Source organism: Bactrocera tryoni, chromosome 3 (assembly GCF_016617805.1).
Source record: "Bactrocera tryoni isolate S06 chromosome 3, CSIRO_BtryS06_freeze2, whole genome shotgun sequence".
Taxonomy (NCBI): domain Eukaryota; kingdom Metazoa; phylum Arthropoda; class Insecta; order Diptera; family Tephritidae; genus Bactrocera; species Bactrocera tryoni.
In genome coordinates this window covers 68,991,661-69,011,711 of record NC_052501.1, presented here as the reverse complement: position 1 = coordinate 69,011,711, position 20,051 = coordinate 68,991,661, and the positions used below count along the sequence as shown (strand labels likewise).

Below are 20,051 nucleotides of genomic sequence, written 5' to 3'. Positions count from 1 at the left end.
AAATTCGAAGAAGCGACGTGAGCAAATTCATTGCCTACTTTTAGGATGTACCATCTTAATTTATTTAAAAGAAGATACGTTTGCCGCAATTTAATACGTAAAAAATACGAAAATAAGCTGATGGCTTTACCGTTGGGCTATATGTATATATATTGTAATTTTTCTAATAAAATAACAAAATTACCTGGATGCCTGGAATGCATGTGCTCGGAGACTACACGTCGATGCTTGTTGAGATGATTCAGATTAGGCGGCGTTTGTCCCAATGCCTAGAAGATGGCGCAGAAAGACAAATAAAAGTAAAAAGTGATTAAAAACAAGAATATTAGAAAAAAAATTCCAACCATATAAGCGCCAATTACCCAAAATACAATTACAAAAACAAAAAAATATATATACAATGCATGCAATTAAAAGCCAAATGGGTAAAAGCTAAACAAACGCTAGATAATAATGGCTAATAAGGGGTGCGGGTGCAGAAGGGAGACTGCTGAGGATACAGGAACAGACTGGTGGAAAGTGCCAAGTGGGATTGGAGCATGCAGTCGGTGCATTTTTGGTGCTGGTGACAACTAGTCATTCATTAAAGATATAATTATATGCTTTGTACAAGAGTTCTTCCTGATTTTAATTGCTTGTATAAAGTAAATATGTCTCGTTGTACTTGTAAATATGTAAATATGCTCAACTGAGGCAACTCTTAAGTGCAGTTATAAAATTTTGTATATTAATTAGCGCGAGAAAGTGCGCGTAAGGAATTCAAGGGATCTGGCGGCGGGAATAAATTATTATTTTTCGTTTCTTCAAAGCAGTTTCTTAACGGTATAAGATGTCATTGTTATATAACACATACATGATTATGGGAAAATGAGCACTAGGAATTCATAAGGTGCAGTTTTGAGGGAAAATTTGTGTTTGTAATCAAATTTGCAGCCGATTTGTGTCGTAACATATTTTGTGGAGCGTGTGAAGGAGGATGGATGTGGTGTGAATGGGTGTGAGGATGGATTGGCGTGGTCAATGTGTTTATATGCTAGGGTGAGTAAATAAGTTTCATAGTTTTAAGTAAATTTTGACACATTAATAAAATAGATTATTTTTGTTGTTATTGTTTTTAGTGCACAGCGATTTTTGTAATGCATTTTAGAGGTTAACCGTCTTTCGAGACTATGAAAATTGGATTATTCAAAAAACAGTATCCAGTATATTTTATATAGACAAAACAACCGAAGAGGCAAACATATTTTAAATACCGTTACTAATCCTGACCTCCTCAAAAACTGCTCTAACGGGATGAAAACAATTTCTTTAACGGGAAGCGAAGAAAAACCGTTTCTCAATGTCTCGGTCCCAGCCTTTATTCAAAGAGGGAGGTTTGGTTAAGCTAACCAGAACTTAACTGACAGATGACTGCTAACCGAGCCTTGGGGAAACGGCCCTAAAAAAAGAAGATTATTCTTCTAGAAAAAAGCAACTTTTAGCTATGCCAAAGCTATAATATCGAAGCTACAAAGGCTCGCCTGCGTCTGCACTTCAAGCACAATGCGCACTTGCCCAACCGCAGCACTTGAAGTCATACTGGAGCTCAGACCGCTGCATCTAATGATCAAACAGGTAGCGAAACATACCAAGTTGCTAATGGCAGCAGACGGTTTTGGCAAAAGGAAGACAATGTCGTCTCAACAATTGAAGGCCCTAGGGGAAGACACACCACTGGCCCTTCTTCCAAGGACTGGTGTTACGAAGAGAGTTAACTTTACAAAGAAGTTCAGAGTTACTCTCGACAGTAAGGCGAAGTGGAACGAATCCACTCTCGATATACTACTGTGGAGCAGCACTATTCAGTGGTGCACTGACGGCTCAAAAACACTGGAAGGCACTGGGGCAGGCATTGCGGGACCGCATACCAAACTATCCATACTAATGGGACGTTTTCCGAGCACCTTTCAAACAGAAGTCTTTGGTAAAAGTCAGTGCGCAGAACGCAATCTCCACCGCAACTATCGAAACCAGCGTATCGCCATACTTAGCGACAGTCAAGCGGTACTTAAGGCGATCTCAACGTAAGAGGTTAAATTGCTTTTAGTTCAGGAGTGTATACTGAACCGCCTATCAGTGTGCAGCCGGGTATACCTTAACTGGGTGCCGGGGCATAAAGGAGTAACCGGCAATGAGCTGGCCGACGAATTAGCTCGCTCTGCGGCAGTGTCCAGAATGATGGGACCAGAACTATGCATTGCAATGGGGGTCCCACACTGCTGCTCCGCATGGAGGAGAGAGTAGGGAGAGAGCAGCATTGGCAGCAGCCAGCAGGAAAGCGCCAAGACAAGCTGCTTCTGAGTGAGAACAACCTCGCAAGGTTTAAGGAAATGATCAACCGCCCCCGAAACAAATTCCGTCTCCTGGTCGCGCACTATACAGGGCACTGCAGGTTCAAGAAGCACTTGGCCAACATGGGCATAATATCTTGCGCAAACTGCCGGTTCTACGACATGGAACGGGAAACTCCAGAACTCCTGATACTGGTTTGTCCAGCAATTTGCAGTAGCAGGCTCAAAGCCCTAGGTTTCATCTACGTGGACAGGGATCACATATCACCTCAGTCGCGCTCTGCAGGCTCCTGGGATTGTTTAGGATGCTGGACCTTTGTGACGATATGTGATATAGGGAGACCATAGGCAGCAGTGCAAAGCCTCAATTTTACTATCTATCTATCTATCTATAATATCCTTCTCAGGTGCATATCTTATATCATAAAAGGGTACAAAAGAATCTTTGGCTATATACTAGTTCGCGTATGTAGACAGACGGACGGACTTGGCTGAATCGACTCAGCTCGTCACGATGAGCATTTACTATGTAGAGTAAGCGACGTCTCCTTCTGGGTCCTTCATGCCAAACTTAATATAAACTGTTCAGAATAACAATTTTAAGAATACGTGAAACCAAAAAGTTAGGTTATGAAACGCCATCTGAAAATCGAAGTGTGCAAAACTCAGTCTCGCAGATAATTTATGAGTATTTGACTTTAATGCATTACTTTACGCTGAGACAAGTGTCAGTGTTTTGTTAGTAAAATAAACGGGTTTATTATACACCATGTATGTAGGTTATAAATGATTGTTAAGGGTATATGTAAATGTCATTATATTTTCTATAATAAAAATGTAAACTACTGTTATATGAGTGTTATTGGTGTTATTGGTTAACTAAATTACGTTTAAATGTTTGCCAATCTTCATTATCAATTACATAGCGGTAAACAACGCTACGAGTAGCTACGAAATATTTCAAAAACCCCAAGTTAGTGTTTCAAAACTACAGCCAACAAATACGATTACTAAACAACTGCTGTTGTTGTTGTAAGTGACAAAAACTACATAATAACAATTCAAAAGAAAAGTCCACCAAAGCCGCAATTGCTGTTGCTGTTGTTGTTGTAGTAGTAGCAATAGTAATAGTGGTAGCAAAGTGTGAGGCCGCAGCACACAGCCGCTGAAAGCTTAAAGTGTACGCATGTAAGCGTGCGGAAGCACACAAACCGACCATTAAGTAGCTGTTGAATAGTTAAACTAGAAGTACCAGAGCCCAAACCAAACCGAAGCAAACCAAAACAAGCATTCCAGCTCTGACTACGTGCGGCCTTCTTTACGGCATTTGCTACTTGGCTTTGACTTTCAGTTACGCTAGTATAGTTTGCTTGTGCGCATGCGCCGTTGCGCTACGCTACTTACAGCTGCTGTTGACGCCTGTCCCGCGCCGCTATTGTTGAGTTGTTGCTGCTGGTGTTGTTGGTGTTGCTGCAGTTGTTGCACGATATTGGGACGCTGCGAGAGCGGGAATGCCGCCGCCATATTGTCACGATGCACGGGCGTGCATGTGGACACGAGCGGATAGTTGAGCAGCGTCTCAATGCTGTTGGGCGGCGGACGCGCGCCACCGCCACCGCCACCTTGGCCGGGCGCATTCAAATTCGAGAAACTGCCTCGGTGCGGTGACTCCTCCAACATGCCGGGTTGGCGTGGCGGCAGTGGTGGCGGTATGCAATCGGTTTCGCAGCTGCCGCCATCAGCGGCTGCATCGGCCGTGTTCGCACCCACCGCCGTCTCCATTTGTAGAAACATTTGCGTTGACATCTTCGGATCGGAGAGCGCTTTCGTCTTGGTTTTGGAGCGCTTCTTTTGCGCCGATGAGGATGAGGATGAGGACGTTGCAGCGCTGTTTGTTGACGCGTTCGATGGCGGTGGCGGCAAGGTGGGTTGTGGTGATTTGCCTTGCGGACTGCTAGCGCCCATATCCAGATCGGATATGGGTGCGAACAGCGATGCGTTGCTGCTATTGCTCATGACACCCGCGCTATTGCCGTTATTGTCGAGCTGCAGCTGACGCGGTGGATTGCGCTGCGGCAGTGGCGGCGGTGTATCCTCTTGTATGCTGTGCGTTTTCGCCTGCGCGGCGTATTTATTTTTGCTCTTGGAATTCGAAGATTTCGGTGTCTCCTTGAGTCGCGATTGCAGTTGCTGCTGTTGTTGTTGTTGCTGCTGGTAGAAGAGCGCCTGCTGCGCGGAGTTGCGATGCTGTTGTTGCTGCTGTGTTTGTGGTTGATGCAGCGATTGTGACATATTGTATGGCGGCAGCGGTGATGTGTGCGCATTGTTGTTGTGCTGTTGTTGTAGTTGATGTTGTTGATGATGATGTAGAAAATCCGTTGTATTATTCAATGGCGCAGTAATTAAATCTTTATCAATCTTATTTTTACGCGTGCCCAACGACAAGGAGGACAACGAACGGGGCAATAGTGAGAGGAAAGCTGGAGAGGATTGTACTTGTGGTGTTGTGATGGTCGGTTGTTGGAGTTGTGTTGGCTGATGTGGGTGTAGGTGATGGTGATGGGACGTTACAGAGAGGTGTTGTAATTGAGCGGGGGAGAGCATTGCGGTATTTTTATTGTTGTTGGCAGTTGGTTGTAATTTGATTGTTGGTGCGTCCTGTTGAGAGTGGTGAGACAGTAGAGACAGGCAGTTGTTGTAGTAGTTGTTTGTTTCTTTTTTTATGTTCGGAAGTTAAGTGGGACTCGATTTTCGATAGAATTTGGACAAAAGATTATTTGTTTGTGTAAAAGAGTTAACAATTTTTTTTTTTTGTTTTTTATATTATATATTTAAGTTTTAGGCAGAGAAGTGGAAGTAGGAAAACTTGCGTAATTATAATTTAGTAAGTACTTTTAATTTTGTTTTAAATAAGATTGACGGCGTCAAATCGGTTTATCAATTTAAAGCTAATTTCTGACAATCTGTTAAATATTCAGCGGCGAGTTGAGGAAGTAGAAACAAATTAATTTATTACGTCATGTCAATCGAGACTCGATTTCGCTTTTATTTTTAAATAACACATTGAATATAATACTAATTTTTATCAGATTACAATACACATTTATATAATTTTTTTTTATTTCAATATTGTCTTTTAGTTATTTTTTATAATTCTTATCAATTTTTATCTTATTTCTTTTTAATTTTGGTTTTTTCTATTTATTTATTTTTATTTGTTTTTATTCTATAGTATTTTTATTTGTTTTTTATTCTATTTAGAATAATTTTTAGAATAATTTTTTTTTTTAAATTTTTAAATTTATTTTTTTTTATTATAATATTAAATATGTATAAACTAATTTTCTAATTTAATAAACACATTTATATCATTTTTTTTTATTCATGATTTTTTTTCAATATTGTCTTTTAGTTATTTTTTATAATTCTTATCAATTTTTATTTTATTTTTTTTAGGTTTTTTTATTTATTTAGTTTTATTTGTTTTTATTTTATATGGAATACATTTTTTTATTAATTTTTAAATTTTTTTTTTTTATTATAAAATTAAATATAATACTAATTTTCTTCATACATTACATTATATTTTATTTATTCTCTTTTTTAATTCTTTTATTTAATTTGAAAATTTTTTATTTCATTTTCAACTTTTTTTAATTTTATTTTTGAGTTTTTATTTTTTGTTATAATATAAATTTTTAATGATATTATAATACGTTTAATACACATATTAATATCATTTTTTTATTTATTTTTTTATTTATTATTTATTTTATTTTATTTTATTTTATTTTATTTTATTTTATTTTATTTTATTTATTTTTATTTTATTTTTTTAATTTTATTTTTGTTTTATTTTCTATTTTTTTTATTTTACACATTTTTTTATTTATTTATAGTATGTTTTATTTTATTTTAGAATTTTATTGTTAATTATTATTTTTTTATATTGTTGTCACTCCACTTTTGCTGGTTTTTCTATTTTATAATTTTTTATCTTTCAAACCTTACTTCAATTCAAAAAAAAAATATCTCATTCGACTTATATAAATCTCCCGGCACGGCAGGAACAAAGGCGATTTTTAGCGGATGCTTGAAGTTCAGCTATGTCCCACACTCATGGAGCGAGGCTAGAGTAGCTTTCATGCCGAAGGCAGGTAGGAACAACTCAATTTACTCAAAAGAGTTTAGGCTTAACTTCCTTCCTGCTGAAAACGATAGAGAAAATCTTGGACACGGACATTAGGGCCGCAGCGCCTCTTATAAGTTTCTTCAAAGCGCAGCACGCATATACGAAGGGCAGAACAGTAGAGACTGCACTCCACACACTGGTATTTAATTCTAAGGGGCTCCTTAGTGTCCCCTGGAGTAGATATCAATTGGTGAGGTCGCAGAGTCTGTTAAAATTCCCGTCAAGCGTAGGCATCCTAAACGATTACTACTCCTCTTGGACATCGTGAAGACCATCTGGTATCGCAAAGGACCAAACTGGTCTATGCGTGGCTTATTGGCCAACCAGATTAACCAAACCACGGCGACATTTGGTTTCAACAAGACGGCTCCACTTCCCACACATCGCATCAATCAATAGACTTATTGAGAGAACACTCAATCTGCAGTTACGTTTTGGGCTGCGACCAACATTTGAAAGAGATTTTCCGTGGAAATATAATCTACTAAAATATCCCGCTTATAAATGCCAAAAACAATGTTCTTACCAGTCGAAATGATAACAAACATTACCCATTAAATTTAAAGTTTCTGTGTTTTTTTCTTTAAAGAAGTAGGGAACCTCGAACTTTAAATTCAAATGTTCGATAATGAATAAATCGCTGAAACTGAGGCTTATTTGGATGAGCGAAATCGTATTCGAAATGTGGTATCGAAAAGTTGGAAAATCGCTGTACTTATGGTGGTGCCCGTGCCCTATATTGCATAATAAAATTGACTTTGGTCAAAATCTTCTCTTTTCTCACTTATCCTGCGGACTTATTGAATGACCTATTACTACTAAATATTATAATTTTTATTTAATTTTTTGTAGTAATTTGTAGATTCCTTCGAACTAAAATTTAATTTGTCATTAGGTGCTTTTATAAACGTTTTTTTTTAATATTTCAATACACACATATTTTGATATTCAGTTTTTTAAAAAAATATTTTTGTTTTTTGACAATTCTAGCTTCATTTATTAATTAAATTTTTATTTTTTATTATTGATTTATTATTTATTTTCTTATTTTTTATTATTTATTTCTTTTATTATTTATTTACTTTTTTTAATATTATTAATTTATTTTATATTTTTTTTTTCTTTATTCATTTTGTAATATTTATTAATTTTTTTATAATATTTTTTGGCTATAAATTTTTATATATGAATTTTGTTTTAATAAAATATCAGTGGCAACTTTTGCTACGCTTTGCAGTTAAACAGCAGCTGGATACACGATTAAACATGAATAGAGACTATTTTGTAAACTCAAAACACGCGCCAATGAAAATTTTAATTTTGTAAGTATAAGTTTTGAAAACAAAAACAAAACGTAAATAAGTTTAGTTCATGATTAAGACACTTACAAATTTTTTTTGATTTTTTTTTTTTGAATTTACAGCAAATGCACAATGAAAATTAACAAATGTACGGGCGGGCGGGCGAGCGAGCGAGCGAGCGGCGGATGGGGCGGCAAGCAGAGCAATATTAAGTATCGATAATTTATGAACAGCGTTTTATTACAAGTTATTAAATATTATTCGCTGATTTTGGTGTATAAAGTGGTTTTATTAGGTGCTTCGGAAGAAAAATTAGATTTGTGTATTTTAGCGCGCGTGTGTGAGTGTGTGTACATGTGTATGTAATTGTGAATTTTATGACAATGCAAAAATGCCACAATAACTGCAGTTTATAAAAATGCCGCCATTCTCGATTTTTTTTTTTTTTTGATTTCTCAATTTTTGTATTTTTACAGCAAAAAATAGTATGGACCATTTAGTTTGCTGTTCTTGAAGTAGGAAAACAGGGTACTTTCAGATTTGTGGGTGTTGTTGTTTCTCATTTATGTATGCATGTATGTGTAGTTTGCAAAATATTTAGGATTTTCAAAGAGTTAAATAAAAATTTTCGGTTGCTTGTTGTGCGTTTTGTGGGTAAAAACGAGAAATCAAGGGCAAGAATATATTATGCATGTATTTAGTAGTTGTAAAAAATATTGAATTAAATTTTTATAGTTTCTTGGTAAATAATGAACACTTCTTTTTATAGTGAAGTGACGGATGACTAAAAGAGAGAGTTTGCTTGGCAAAAGAATACTTTAAATTTTTTAAGAACGTTAACGTTACGATAATGGACTTCTTTTAGGCACCAAAAGTGAAATTTTTGCGTGAAAAAAAAATAATTTTAGGTTAGGCGTCGTCACGCATATGAATTTTCAATACCAAGGTTTTAAAATTTTAAACAAAAAACTCGCCAAATTATAATAAAACGGTTATGTTACAACTGAAGCGTTGAAAAAAGTTTTTTTTTTTCTTTTAATTTAAAAAAATGGAAAATTTCATCCAATATTAACGGGAATATTGTACTACAAAAGGTATATCATGAAATCAATTAACAGAATTTAAAATATGCAGGACAAAAACTCATAAAAAACTTTAAACGAAATGTGTCGCATAAATATTTGACAAAACTTCAGATTTTTCTGCACAGACAACTCACAAACAACAAATTTGCAAGAGCGTAGAATAGTTAAATGGAACAAAAAAGTATAATCAAACGTTCCCTAATGTGTAAACAGTGTTTTTTTAGCATAAAATACATACACACAAAAGTATGTATGCATAAAAGGACATTTACATCGAACGTTCCCACAATTCCCAACCAGACACATACCTCGGCACCGATTTTTCGCAACTGTTCGCGCAGCTTTCGTATATTCGCTTCGGAGAGTTTATAGCTCGGGTCGGTGGTGTCACCTTTCAGTCGCTCTAAATTCAGTTTTTCCTGTTCCAACATCTTTTGTAGCGTTTGTATTTTGTACGTTTCCATTTCGCGGCGTTTGATACTCTGCAAGAAAGCGTTATTAGTTAAAGCATATTTTCAAAACAAAAATTTTTGAAATCATTTGATTTACATCAACCGGTTGTGGGCCTGTTATGGATGCTGTGCGATCCCGTCCTGATAGTATGGGTGTAGAGGGCACGATGCCCACTGATGTGGGGCGTGTCAACTTCTGACTACGTTTCACCGCCAACTCGACGATTGTGGAAGCTGCAAAGAAAGCAATGAGAAACATAATTAGTTTAATGAAAACTGCAAAATATCAAAATATTTATTAAAAGTAATAAATTAGAATATGTAGTATTTCTATAATCAAAATAAAATTTATTGGCACAGTGTTATCGGCTTCCGAGGGGTCAAACGAAACCCAATATTCGATCAAGCGGCAAAAGTCTCAAGGGCGGCATCCTCCCTCTGTAAGAAGCGACAGGTCGGTGCGGCATCGATGTTTAACAAAATCGCTAAATTTGGCAGATTAACAAGCTTGTCGAGTGCGGCCGCAACAGAGAGGATGGAGTCATCTGTCACGAGTCAGAGAAATCACAATTTGAGATTATTGCAATTCATCTTAATCTTCCCCAAGACACGACAGAACGGTCGTAGCGGAGTGGGGTAAAAGACATGACAAGGTAGCGAAGACATGACAAGAGCAAAGATGGGGTACTTGTCTCTTTGCTTTGGAAAAAGGAAAATTTCTTACTCAGAAAAATTGAAAACTAACGACTACCACTGGAAGCTGTTTCTCCGAGAAGTCGCTGGAGAAGAATTGGAGCAAGCGTTTTCCCGGAAGGGTGGAGGATAGAAGACAAGGTTGGACAGAACGTCTTCTGTAAGCAGTTCTCTGCCAACCCTAGCCTTAGGCTACTGAAATACTTTAGTCTTTCTCAGACAGAAGTGGCGGGTATTAAGATAGCAGTAGGCTTGCTAATCCGAAGTGCGGATTCTTTCAGGGAGGTGAGCATTCACTACGATAGCAAAGCGGCAATACTAGCGTTTAGCCCCTAGATTGTAGACTCAAAGTTAGTCGAGGGTCTAACCGCACTAGATATAACATCAAGCCACTTCTTTATCAGACTCGTTTCAATGCCAGATCATAGCAGATTCGCTGGAAATTACAAAGTCTACCAACATGGGGCACCCTTACCCCGCTCACAACGGAATGGGAACAAGTTGGAACTCGTTTGTCATCTTGTTTTCTATCTCTGGATCAATGGACCTCGGGTGAGCTTAGTGAACGAGATCCTTCTGTCTTTTTTTCAGCATAGCAAAGTTCAGCCTTACCTCAATCGTAGGAGTTCTTACTAAACTTTATTCAATAGGCATGCTGTAAAGCGAAAAATGCAGTCAGTAGCAAATTGTCAAAGTTTTATGGAAGAAGCTAAGGTGGAAACATCCAGAAACTATGGCCCCTATTATACAGCTTTTGCAAGACTAAGGTTGCAACATCTCGAGCCATACCTTCGGCGAATAAGGAAACTGCCATTAGCTGTGACAATTTGTGAACGGCTCCAAGCGCTTCGTTTATTCATAAGGGTCTTTATGATCCATTTTATAGGAGTTCTAGGTATCATAACAGCATCATAAGCTGGGCAAGTGAGATCCCTGTTAGAATTGATCATTTAACCTAACTTAATCTGCTGCCACAATTTTAAACTCATTTTCTCGAAACGTTGTTGTCACAGTCGATGTGAAAAATTTCTTCGAAACGATTAGGCCGATCGACGTGAAATTTTCACACGACCTTCTCAGACAATTTATCAATTAATTGTCGAAGGAATGAGATTTTCTATAATACGTCCAATTCCTAAACTCCCTGAAGTGTAAATTTTTTACTTTTGGGAAGCTGCCATTTGGTCTAGTTTTGTCTAGTTCTTCGATGTTATCCGTATTCATCTATTGTGAAATATTTTTTGGTTTTTAAATTGGAGACAATTAAGCAGAAAATTCTTTCTAACCGCCAAACATTTTTTTGTTGAAGGTCCTCCTAGAGCTTTGCCACGGTATAAAGGAAATTAAAATTTTTGCAAAAGGAATCGCCAGTTATTAAAATACAGAAACAGTTTTTCTTTATGTTGATCAAAAGCATAAACTTGTATTCATTCTAAACGCAGGAATATGGGCGTCATTGCTCCGACTATCTTCACACAAATCTTTTGGTGTTCGCTCAATTCTCAGTTCTCTCCTCATATTAAATAATTATCCTTTCTCATTGAAGATTTTACATAAAGTTGTCTGAATAATTTTATATTAATTTCTTGTGGGTTAAACAATAATTTGGCAATTAGCGAATTGCTTCAAAGTATGGTAATTTTGAGAACATTTAGCTGTTAAATTGTTTCTGCTAATTGCTTAATTAAAGGTGTGTTTGAGCATGGTCTTATTTAATTTGCAAAAGGCAAATACGCTTCAATTTGAATTGTTAATTGACTCAATTAAGAAGTTAATTAACACAATTTAAAAGTTAATTGAGTCAATTAAAGAGTTAATTGACTCAATTAAAAAGTTAATTGACTCAATTAAAAAGTTAATTGACTTAATTAAGAAGTTAATTAACTCAATTAAGAAGTTAATTGACTTAATTAAGAAACTTATTATATTATATATACGCTTCAATTAGAATTGTCAATTGACTCAATTAAGAAGTTAATTGACTCAATTAAAAAGTTAATTGACTCGATTAAGCAGTTAATTGACTTAATTAAGACATTAATTGACTTAGTTAATTGACACAATTTTGTTTATAATATTACTTTCATTACAAAAGATCTAACCTTAAGTAATCTTAATTGAGTCGTATTATTTTTTACTGTTTACTTATTCATAATTTAATGAAAAAATTAAAAACTTCATTAAAAATAAAAAATAATTATTGATTGCATTTTATAGCTAAAGAATTTGATTCAAAAATGCATTCCATTTGTAGATGCAGACTGCAAGTGTAAGCCACTTGAAAACCATATGCATTTAAGAAGACAATATTGAAGCACATCGCCGCTCACCCCGCCCAAACAGCCATTCACCGCGTTGCCGCGACTGGGAAATGAATTGTGCGAACTAATTAGTTGGATTTCAGAGCCCATCATTCAAATCATTCAAGAGCTTTGTCGGCGCACTTGTATGGACGCAATGCATACATAAATACATGCGTACATATGTACATGTATGTATGTATTTATATTTGTAGTGCTCGTAAATGCATTTTATGACTCTATTGGCGTTACAAATTTCTCAATAAAACAGCAATTTACAAGTATAATCATTTATTTCAACCATACACACACACACACACATATATATATATATATACATATATATACTGAAGTTGGATAGGTATGTGCGTATGTAGGCATGTTTGTCTGTGTGTGGGCGAAGTTGACAGCGTTGAAACATAAAAAAGCATACCGCCACATTCTCCAGCAAAAGTCTACAAATTCCACGTTCCACGGACATTATCTAATACTAATGAGAAGAAACGGTCGCTTTTAAATGCAAAACTTCAAGAAACACTTGCTGGCATACGACAGTTGATTATATAATTATCAATAAAACAGATAACAGCTGAATAATTTAATTGAGTGAGTTAAACGCACAGAAAATGGAATTTATTAGTTACGTTGAATGAGGGGAATCAATCTAGACTTTGAGACGCAGTAATCAGCAATGAAAATACAATCTTCACACTTAGCTGCTGAATGCAAAACAGAAGCAAAAGCTGGAAATGTAATGGAAGTAAGGCGGTCTAAGTGAACGAGCAACCGAAATATTTATAAGAAAAGGTTTAACTATAAAGAATCCATTTTGTGAGGTTAGGTTAAGAGGTTGACAGCTTAGAACGCCGATCCCTTGTGGTACCTGAAACTCCATAGATCTTAAGACCATTTTAAATCCGATTATCGAGTTGATTCAGCATCAGTTTTGTCAGTGTTCCTTCTCTATACAAATTTGACACCTAGTATCCGACAAGATCTTTAGCCTTGCCGCATGAATGCCCAGTAAGAACCCCTACGATTGCGACAATATGAACTTTGCTAAGAGGCAGTAGTTCAGTAGATCTCTCTCGTGTTACCAGAAGCCCGAAGGATCTCGCTTAGAAGCTAGGCGTCGACCAGTGTCTGCTAAGCGCACGCGAGCTCCATGGATACAATGTTAGAATGCAAGATGGAGATCCAACTCGGTCTCATTCCGTTGAGAGCTGAGCAAGGTTGTCCCTTCTGACAAGCTCATCGGCTTTGCAGTTGCTAGCCATTGCGCAATGACCAGGCACCCAAATGAGTCTGATAATTAAGTAACTTGAAGCTATTTCTAGTGAGTATCAGTCCTCATAATATTTCATTTCATAAAAACCTTTGAGCTCGCAGTTAGCGAGTTTAACGCTAGCCTTACCGCCACCTTAATAGCAGCCGCTACTGCGTGGTCCGGTACCCTAAAGCTTTATAGCTCCTTATAGAAAACTTCAACTCCTAGCTTCCGTACAAGCTCGATCCACGACCCATTCACGAAAAAGATCACTGCAACTTTTCTCCAGCGACTTCTCATCCCTCGACGGTATGTGCGCAGAGAAAATGCCGTCACGAGTGCGGGAACGCAGTTGAGTCCCTTTTCGGACTTCCTAATATGCGCAGCCTTAAGCGCTATTGTTGGTGTGGTTTCCAGTACCCAGTGATACCAATGAGAGCCGCTCTTGGGACACCTTCAAGCTTCTTAGCAAGTGCAGCGTTTTCGAGAGACTTCCACCAGACGAATACACCATAAAACAAAATTGACAGCACAATAATTCACCTCCTCAAGGAACAGATAATAATCTCTTGGTGCCAAGTCCGCACTAGAGGATGGATGAATAGGAATCTCCCAAGCAAACTCCCGGACCTTCTGGCAAGCCATTATGAATGTGTTCGGCTTGACGTTGTCCTGATGGACTACAATTCCCTTTCTATTGGACAAAGTCAGCGCTCCTTGTCAATCGCTTCCCTCAGACAGCCCAATTTTTAACAATAATGTTCCGTATTAAGAGTTTGGCCGTAGCAGAGCAGCTCACAGCAAACTAAGCTCAAGGCTATAATACCCTTGTGAGCAACATAGCAGTGAAACTAACTCTGCAAGTGTCTGCCTAGCCACATTTTATCACAATAAATTTTGCATTATTTATTTGTACGCTTGTCTAATTAGCAAAACAACAAATGGCCTGCATTGAATGGGTAATTCGAAAAAAGAAAAAATCGAACAAAATAAAAAGGGGGAAAAATAACAAAAACACAAAGCAATACTAAAATAATTAATTCACCAGTGAAACGGCAGACAAAGAGACGACAGAACGCACTGGAATGTTGATAAATGCGAAACGCTTGGAATAGGAGCTCTCATACATATGTAAACGGTATATATACATATCCATAAATACGCATATGTGTTTTATGGATGCGTTTGTTGTTGTTGCAATGAGTAATGCAAGGAGGAAAACAACAACAAACACGAGTGTTGGGTGCCGAAACAGCGATCGTTATTATGCCCTGAACAGGATATACATATGTATTATGTTTGCAACGAAGTTTGTTACACCTAGAAGGAAACATCGTGTCCGTCTGTCAGTCTAAAGATCAGAAATTTGGTACATGAACCATATCGGACCATTTTATCATATAATTGATATACGAACTAACTTATCAAAATCAAGTTCTTGTATGGAAAACTTTTTTAGTTGATGAGATATCTACACGAAATTTGGCATGGATTATTCTCAAAGCCAATGCTACGATCTCCGAATACATTCTTCAGATCGGACCACTCAAGCATATAGCGGTCATACAAACGGACCGATCAAAATCAAGTTCTTGTATGGAAAATTTGTTTAGTTGGTGAGATATCTTCATGAAATTTGGCATGGATTATTCTCAAAGCCAATGTTACGATATCCGAATATATTATTCAAATCAGACCACTATAGCATATAGTTGCCATACAAACGGATCAATCAAAATCAAGTTCTTGTATGGAAAACTTTTTTAGTTGGTGAGATATCTTCATGAAATTTGGCACGGATTATACTCAAAGCCAATGCTACGATATCCGAATATATTATTCAAATCAGACCACTATAGCATATAGTTGCCATACAAACGGACCGATCAAAATCAAGTTCTTGTATGGAAAACTTTTTTAGTTGATGAGATATCTGCACGAAATTTGGCATGGATTATTCTCAAAGCCAATGCTACGATATCCGAATATATTATTCAAATCAGACCACTATAGCATATAGTTGCCATACAAACGGACCGATCAAAATCAAGTTCTTGTACGGAAAACTTTTTTAGTTGGTGAGATATGTTCACGAAATTTGCCATGGATTATTATCCAAGCCAATGCTACGATCTCCGAATATATTATTCAAATCTGACCACTATAGCATATAGTTGCCATACAAACGGACCGATCAAAATCAAGTTCTTGTATGGAAAACTTTTTAAGTTGATGAGATATCTGCACGAAATTTGGCATGGATTATTCTCAAAGCCAATGCTACGATATCCGAATATATTATTCAAATCAAACCACTATAGCATATAGTTGTCATACAAACGGACCGATCAAAATCAAGTTCTTGTATTGAAAACTTTTTTAGTTGATGAGATATCTACACGAAATTTGGCATGGATTATTCTCAAAGCCAATGCTAAGATCTCCGAATATATTATTCAGATCAGACAACTATAGCATATAGTTGCCATAGAAACGGAACGATCAAAATCAAGTTCTTGTATGGAAAACTTTTTTAGTTGATGAGATATCTACACGAAATTTGCTACGGATTATTCTCAAAGCCAATGTTACGATATCCGAATATACTATTCAGATCGGACCACTCTAGCATATAGCGGCCATACGAACTAACCAATCAAAATCAAAATAAAAGTTATTTATACCCTTTACTGCTATAATAAATGCAACTGTGAAGGGTATTATCGCTGCGGTGCAAACAATGTTAACGCTGTTTGTTGTTATTGCTATTGCTGAGCCTTACTGCATTCAGCTGCTTGGAATGAGTGCAAGACGATGAAACGAGGTAGACCGGGGTGCAGCATTGCAACAAACGAGGATACATATGCGTGCGTGTGTAAATGTAGACTTGAATGTGCATGTGTAAGTGCGATATTTTGCACAACAGCCGACTTTATGTGGAGTGGCCGATTTGCATGCTGTCGCGCCGGCCCAATCAAAGGCATAAAAGCACGCGGACGGACTGCTGGACAGCGAGCGGTGATATGAAAGTAGTAAAGCGGCGATAGCAACAAACACACACACATACAAACTCGCTTGGACATAATCTTGCGCTTACTATATACATACATACATATACATATGTATATTCCGGCTCATATTTGTACGGGAAGATTGCGACACGCATCCGAGACAAACAAACGGAACGGCATGGAACGAGCGGACAAGCGGACGATTCGACGAGCAGACGACAGACGTGGTGGGTCACTCAACTGGACGCCTGGCATTTACCATTGCACACACAGACAGCATAGAGGAATGTGTCTCCATTCAAGTTGCAACTGCAGGAAGATTGGTTGCTCGGTTGCTGGGTCGTTTGCAGGCTGAGTGATTGCTGGAAGCTTAAGTGGTAAAAAATGATTTATGTCGCGATTAATGCATTGCAGATGGAAATATACATACGTATGTACAGATACTCAAATAAAGAGACTTTTCGGAGGCAGGAAACGCAGCGTATCGATTTTCTATTGGTGGGGAAAGTGCAAAGCGCAAATAAAGCAATAAATTTAGGAAAACCAACTTTAAGAAAATAAACGAAAAAGGTGAATATATTTGAAATAAGAAGGAAGGGCTTAAAGAAGAAGGGTGTCAAATGTGCAGGGTTAGCAGGGCATGCAAAGACGAGGCTGTTATCATGTGGGAACTCATTTCATGATGAACATATGCCTGAGATGTCAGGGCCTTTTCTGGATAAATAGGAATATAAACTGCTACAGAATCAAGAACGAAGCAGCTGAAGGGTCACTCGTGTCTCTCCAGCTCTTCGTCTGCAATTGGTGGCGGTTTGACTCCAAGTACGCTATTCACTTAGAGGGAATCGGTGGAGTTAATGGCTCCACGGTGAATGGCGGTCATAGCATGTCTAAAGTTTTTTGCGTCAGAAGTCTGGTTGGCGTATTGTTTTATGTCGTCAACGTAGTTGAAAACAAGAAAAAACGTTAACTTCGGCTGCACCGAAGCTAATATACCCTTCACAGATGACATTGGTGCCTTAGAAAATAATCCATACTAAATTTGGTGAAGATACATTGTCAAATGTGAAAGTTTTCCATACAAGAACTTGAATCTGATCGTTCAGTTTGTATGATAGCTATATGCTATAGTTAACCGATCTGAACAATTTCTTCACAGATGACATTGTTGCCTTAGAAAATAATCTATACCTAATTTGGTGAAGATACATTGTCAAATGTGAAAGTTTTCCATACAAGAACTTGATTCCGATCGTTCAGTTTATATGGCAGCTATATGTTATAGTGGTCCGATATCGGCCGTTCCGACAAATGAGCAGCTTCTTTAAGAGAAAATGACGTTTGCAAAATTTCAAAAGGATATCTTAAAAACTGAGGAACTAGTTTGTATATATACAGACAGACGGACAGACGGACAGACAGACGGACATGGCTAAATCGACTCAGCTCAACATACTGATCATTTATATATATACTTTATAGGGTCTCCGACGCTTTCTTCTGGGTGTTACAAACTTCGTGACAAACTTAATATACCCTGTTCAGGGTATAAAAAGACCTCATGACGCTCTAAGCAGGCGGTTCCGTCCCAAGCAGGTCACTGCTGGGGTACTTTCGCAAAAATCATCTGCTTGGAGAGGAGTTCAGCATGCTCCGTGACTGGGAGCATACGGGCGTCACTATGCAGGTGTTCGATGGGAGACATCAAAAGGCATCCAGTCGTGTGCAACTCCTCGTCTACGTTTCACTGTATCCAGTCGACCATATTGGTGCGGCGTAGTTAAGGACCGGCCGGCCGTTTGCCTTGTATGTTGCCAACATTATTGACAGTCGAAAACTTAGCGCCATCGACTGCAATATTAAGGTCAAGTCTGTACTTCTTCGACCAGTTTGTGAATATGGTAGCTGTGGATTTAGTGGGGGAGAGTATTAGGTTCCGTGCAACGAAGAAGCGAGAAAGGTCGGAGAGATAGCCGATACCATCGAACCCATTGCCCGACATAATTATCAATCAGCAATCATCAGCGTACGAGGTGATAGGAATTCCCTCTGGTGGTTGCGAAAGTTTCAAGATGTAGAAGTTAACAATAACGGGGAGAGGACACCATCCTGCGGAACCCATTTTTTAAGTTCTCTCTCCGATGACCGCTCAGTCATAGCATAGTCCACTTGTTCAGTCCTGGAGGGAACGTAGATTTTTCGATGTCCCCAAGTAGCGTTGTGTGATTGACTCTGTCAAAGGCTTTTTTTGTTATATGTTTGTTGGAATTGGCAGAAAAGCATTACCATCTGCCAACGTCGTGTGAAGATATATAATATATAATAGCTCAGCAGCGACCAGCTTTGACCAATAGGGAAGGAATTGTTTTCTATCAGGACAATGCCAGCACGCGCACATCGGAATAGACATGCCACAGCTGCACCAGGAGCTTGGTTGTGAGGTTTTATCCATCCACATTATTTTCGAGACCATCATGACATGTGATTAACGCCTGTTGCTGTCTTTTTTTATAATCTTTGCTCTCAAATTGATCCATAGTTCAAGTCAGGAAATTATGGACTCAGTCCACTCAGTAAAGAAATTGTTAAAGATCCCGTCGACAATGATATTCTGCTTTGGCCCCAGCTGAAGTCTTTGCTATTGCGAAAGCTGGCCTCTAAGGCATCTGCACACAATTCCAGAGCCAACATCAACGTAGACAGCAAAGCAGCATTCAAAGCAGTAATCTCGTATCGCATATCGGCCAGAAGTGTCTTGGGAAGCAGATCAGCTGTGGAAAGTGTTCAGTCATATTAGTTGCCAGGCCACAAAGGCATTGAGGGCAATGAAATATTGGACGAGATTGCAATGAATGGTGGACGGCTAACAGCCGAAAACGTGATCAACATTGGGAAACCCATGCATTGTCTATACGACGAACTCCGAAGCCGACGAGCTACCTGGATGCAAAACTGCAAGTTATGTGCAAAACAGTAGATCGGAAGTACACAAAATTGCTATTGGCACTATATGTACATGAATACTAGGGAATACTAGCTGGTCATTGTCTAGTGTAGACACCCGTCCGCAGGATGGGGAAACAATAGAGCATCTCTTGTGCACTTGTCCCGCATTGGTGAGACTACGCTGTAAGCATCTGGGATCCCCACGGTATGATACACTGGAGGAGGTGTCGATAGTGAGGCCGCAGAGTATTTCAAAATTCGCGTCAACCTCAGGCATTCTAAAGGAAGAACTAATCCTCTTGGACCTAGCAACTGAACTCCATCTGGTATCGGACTATGCGTTTCTTATTGACCTACTACAGGGTCCAGCACTCCAAGTGTAACCAACTTCAGACCGTACGCGCAGCTGTCGCACTGGAATCAGCTGAATGACAGTTCGGAGTATTGTTCACAAGTATACAAAAGCGTTTTGCT

At 38.1% G+C, this 20,051-nt stretch overlaps 1 protein-coding gene across 2 annotated transcripts in view; it reads right to left on the bottom strand.

Annotated features, from left to right (window-relative positions):
* The window catches only part of LOC120770898, a 309,718-nt gene that overhangs the window by 230,842 nt on the left and 58,825 nt on the right, over positions 1-20,051 (bottom strand). Inside the window, exons 5-8 of one of the 2 annotated variants that reach the window (XM_040098564.1) lie at positions 9,458-9,594; positions 9,217-9,390; positions 3,735-4,988; positions 185-269 (exon numbers count right to left, since the gene is read on the bottom strand). In XM_040098564.1, the coding sequence (XP_039954498.1) occupies positions 185-269; positions 3,735-4,988; positions 9,217-9,390; positions 9,458-9,594 (1,650 nt within the window). The remainder of the gene's footprint in view (positions 1-184; positions 270-3,734; positions 4,989-9,216; positions 9,391-9,457; positions 9,595-20,051) is intronic. The other variant, XM_040098566.1, reaches the window with a different exon arrangement.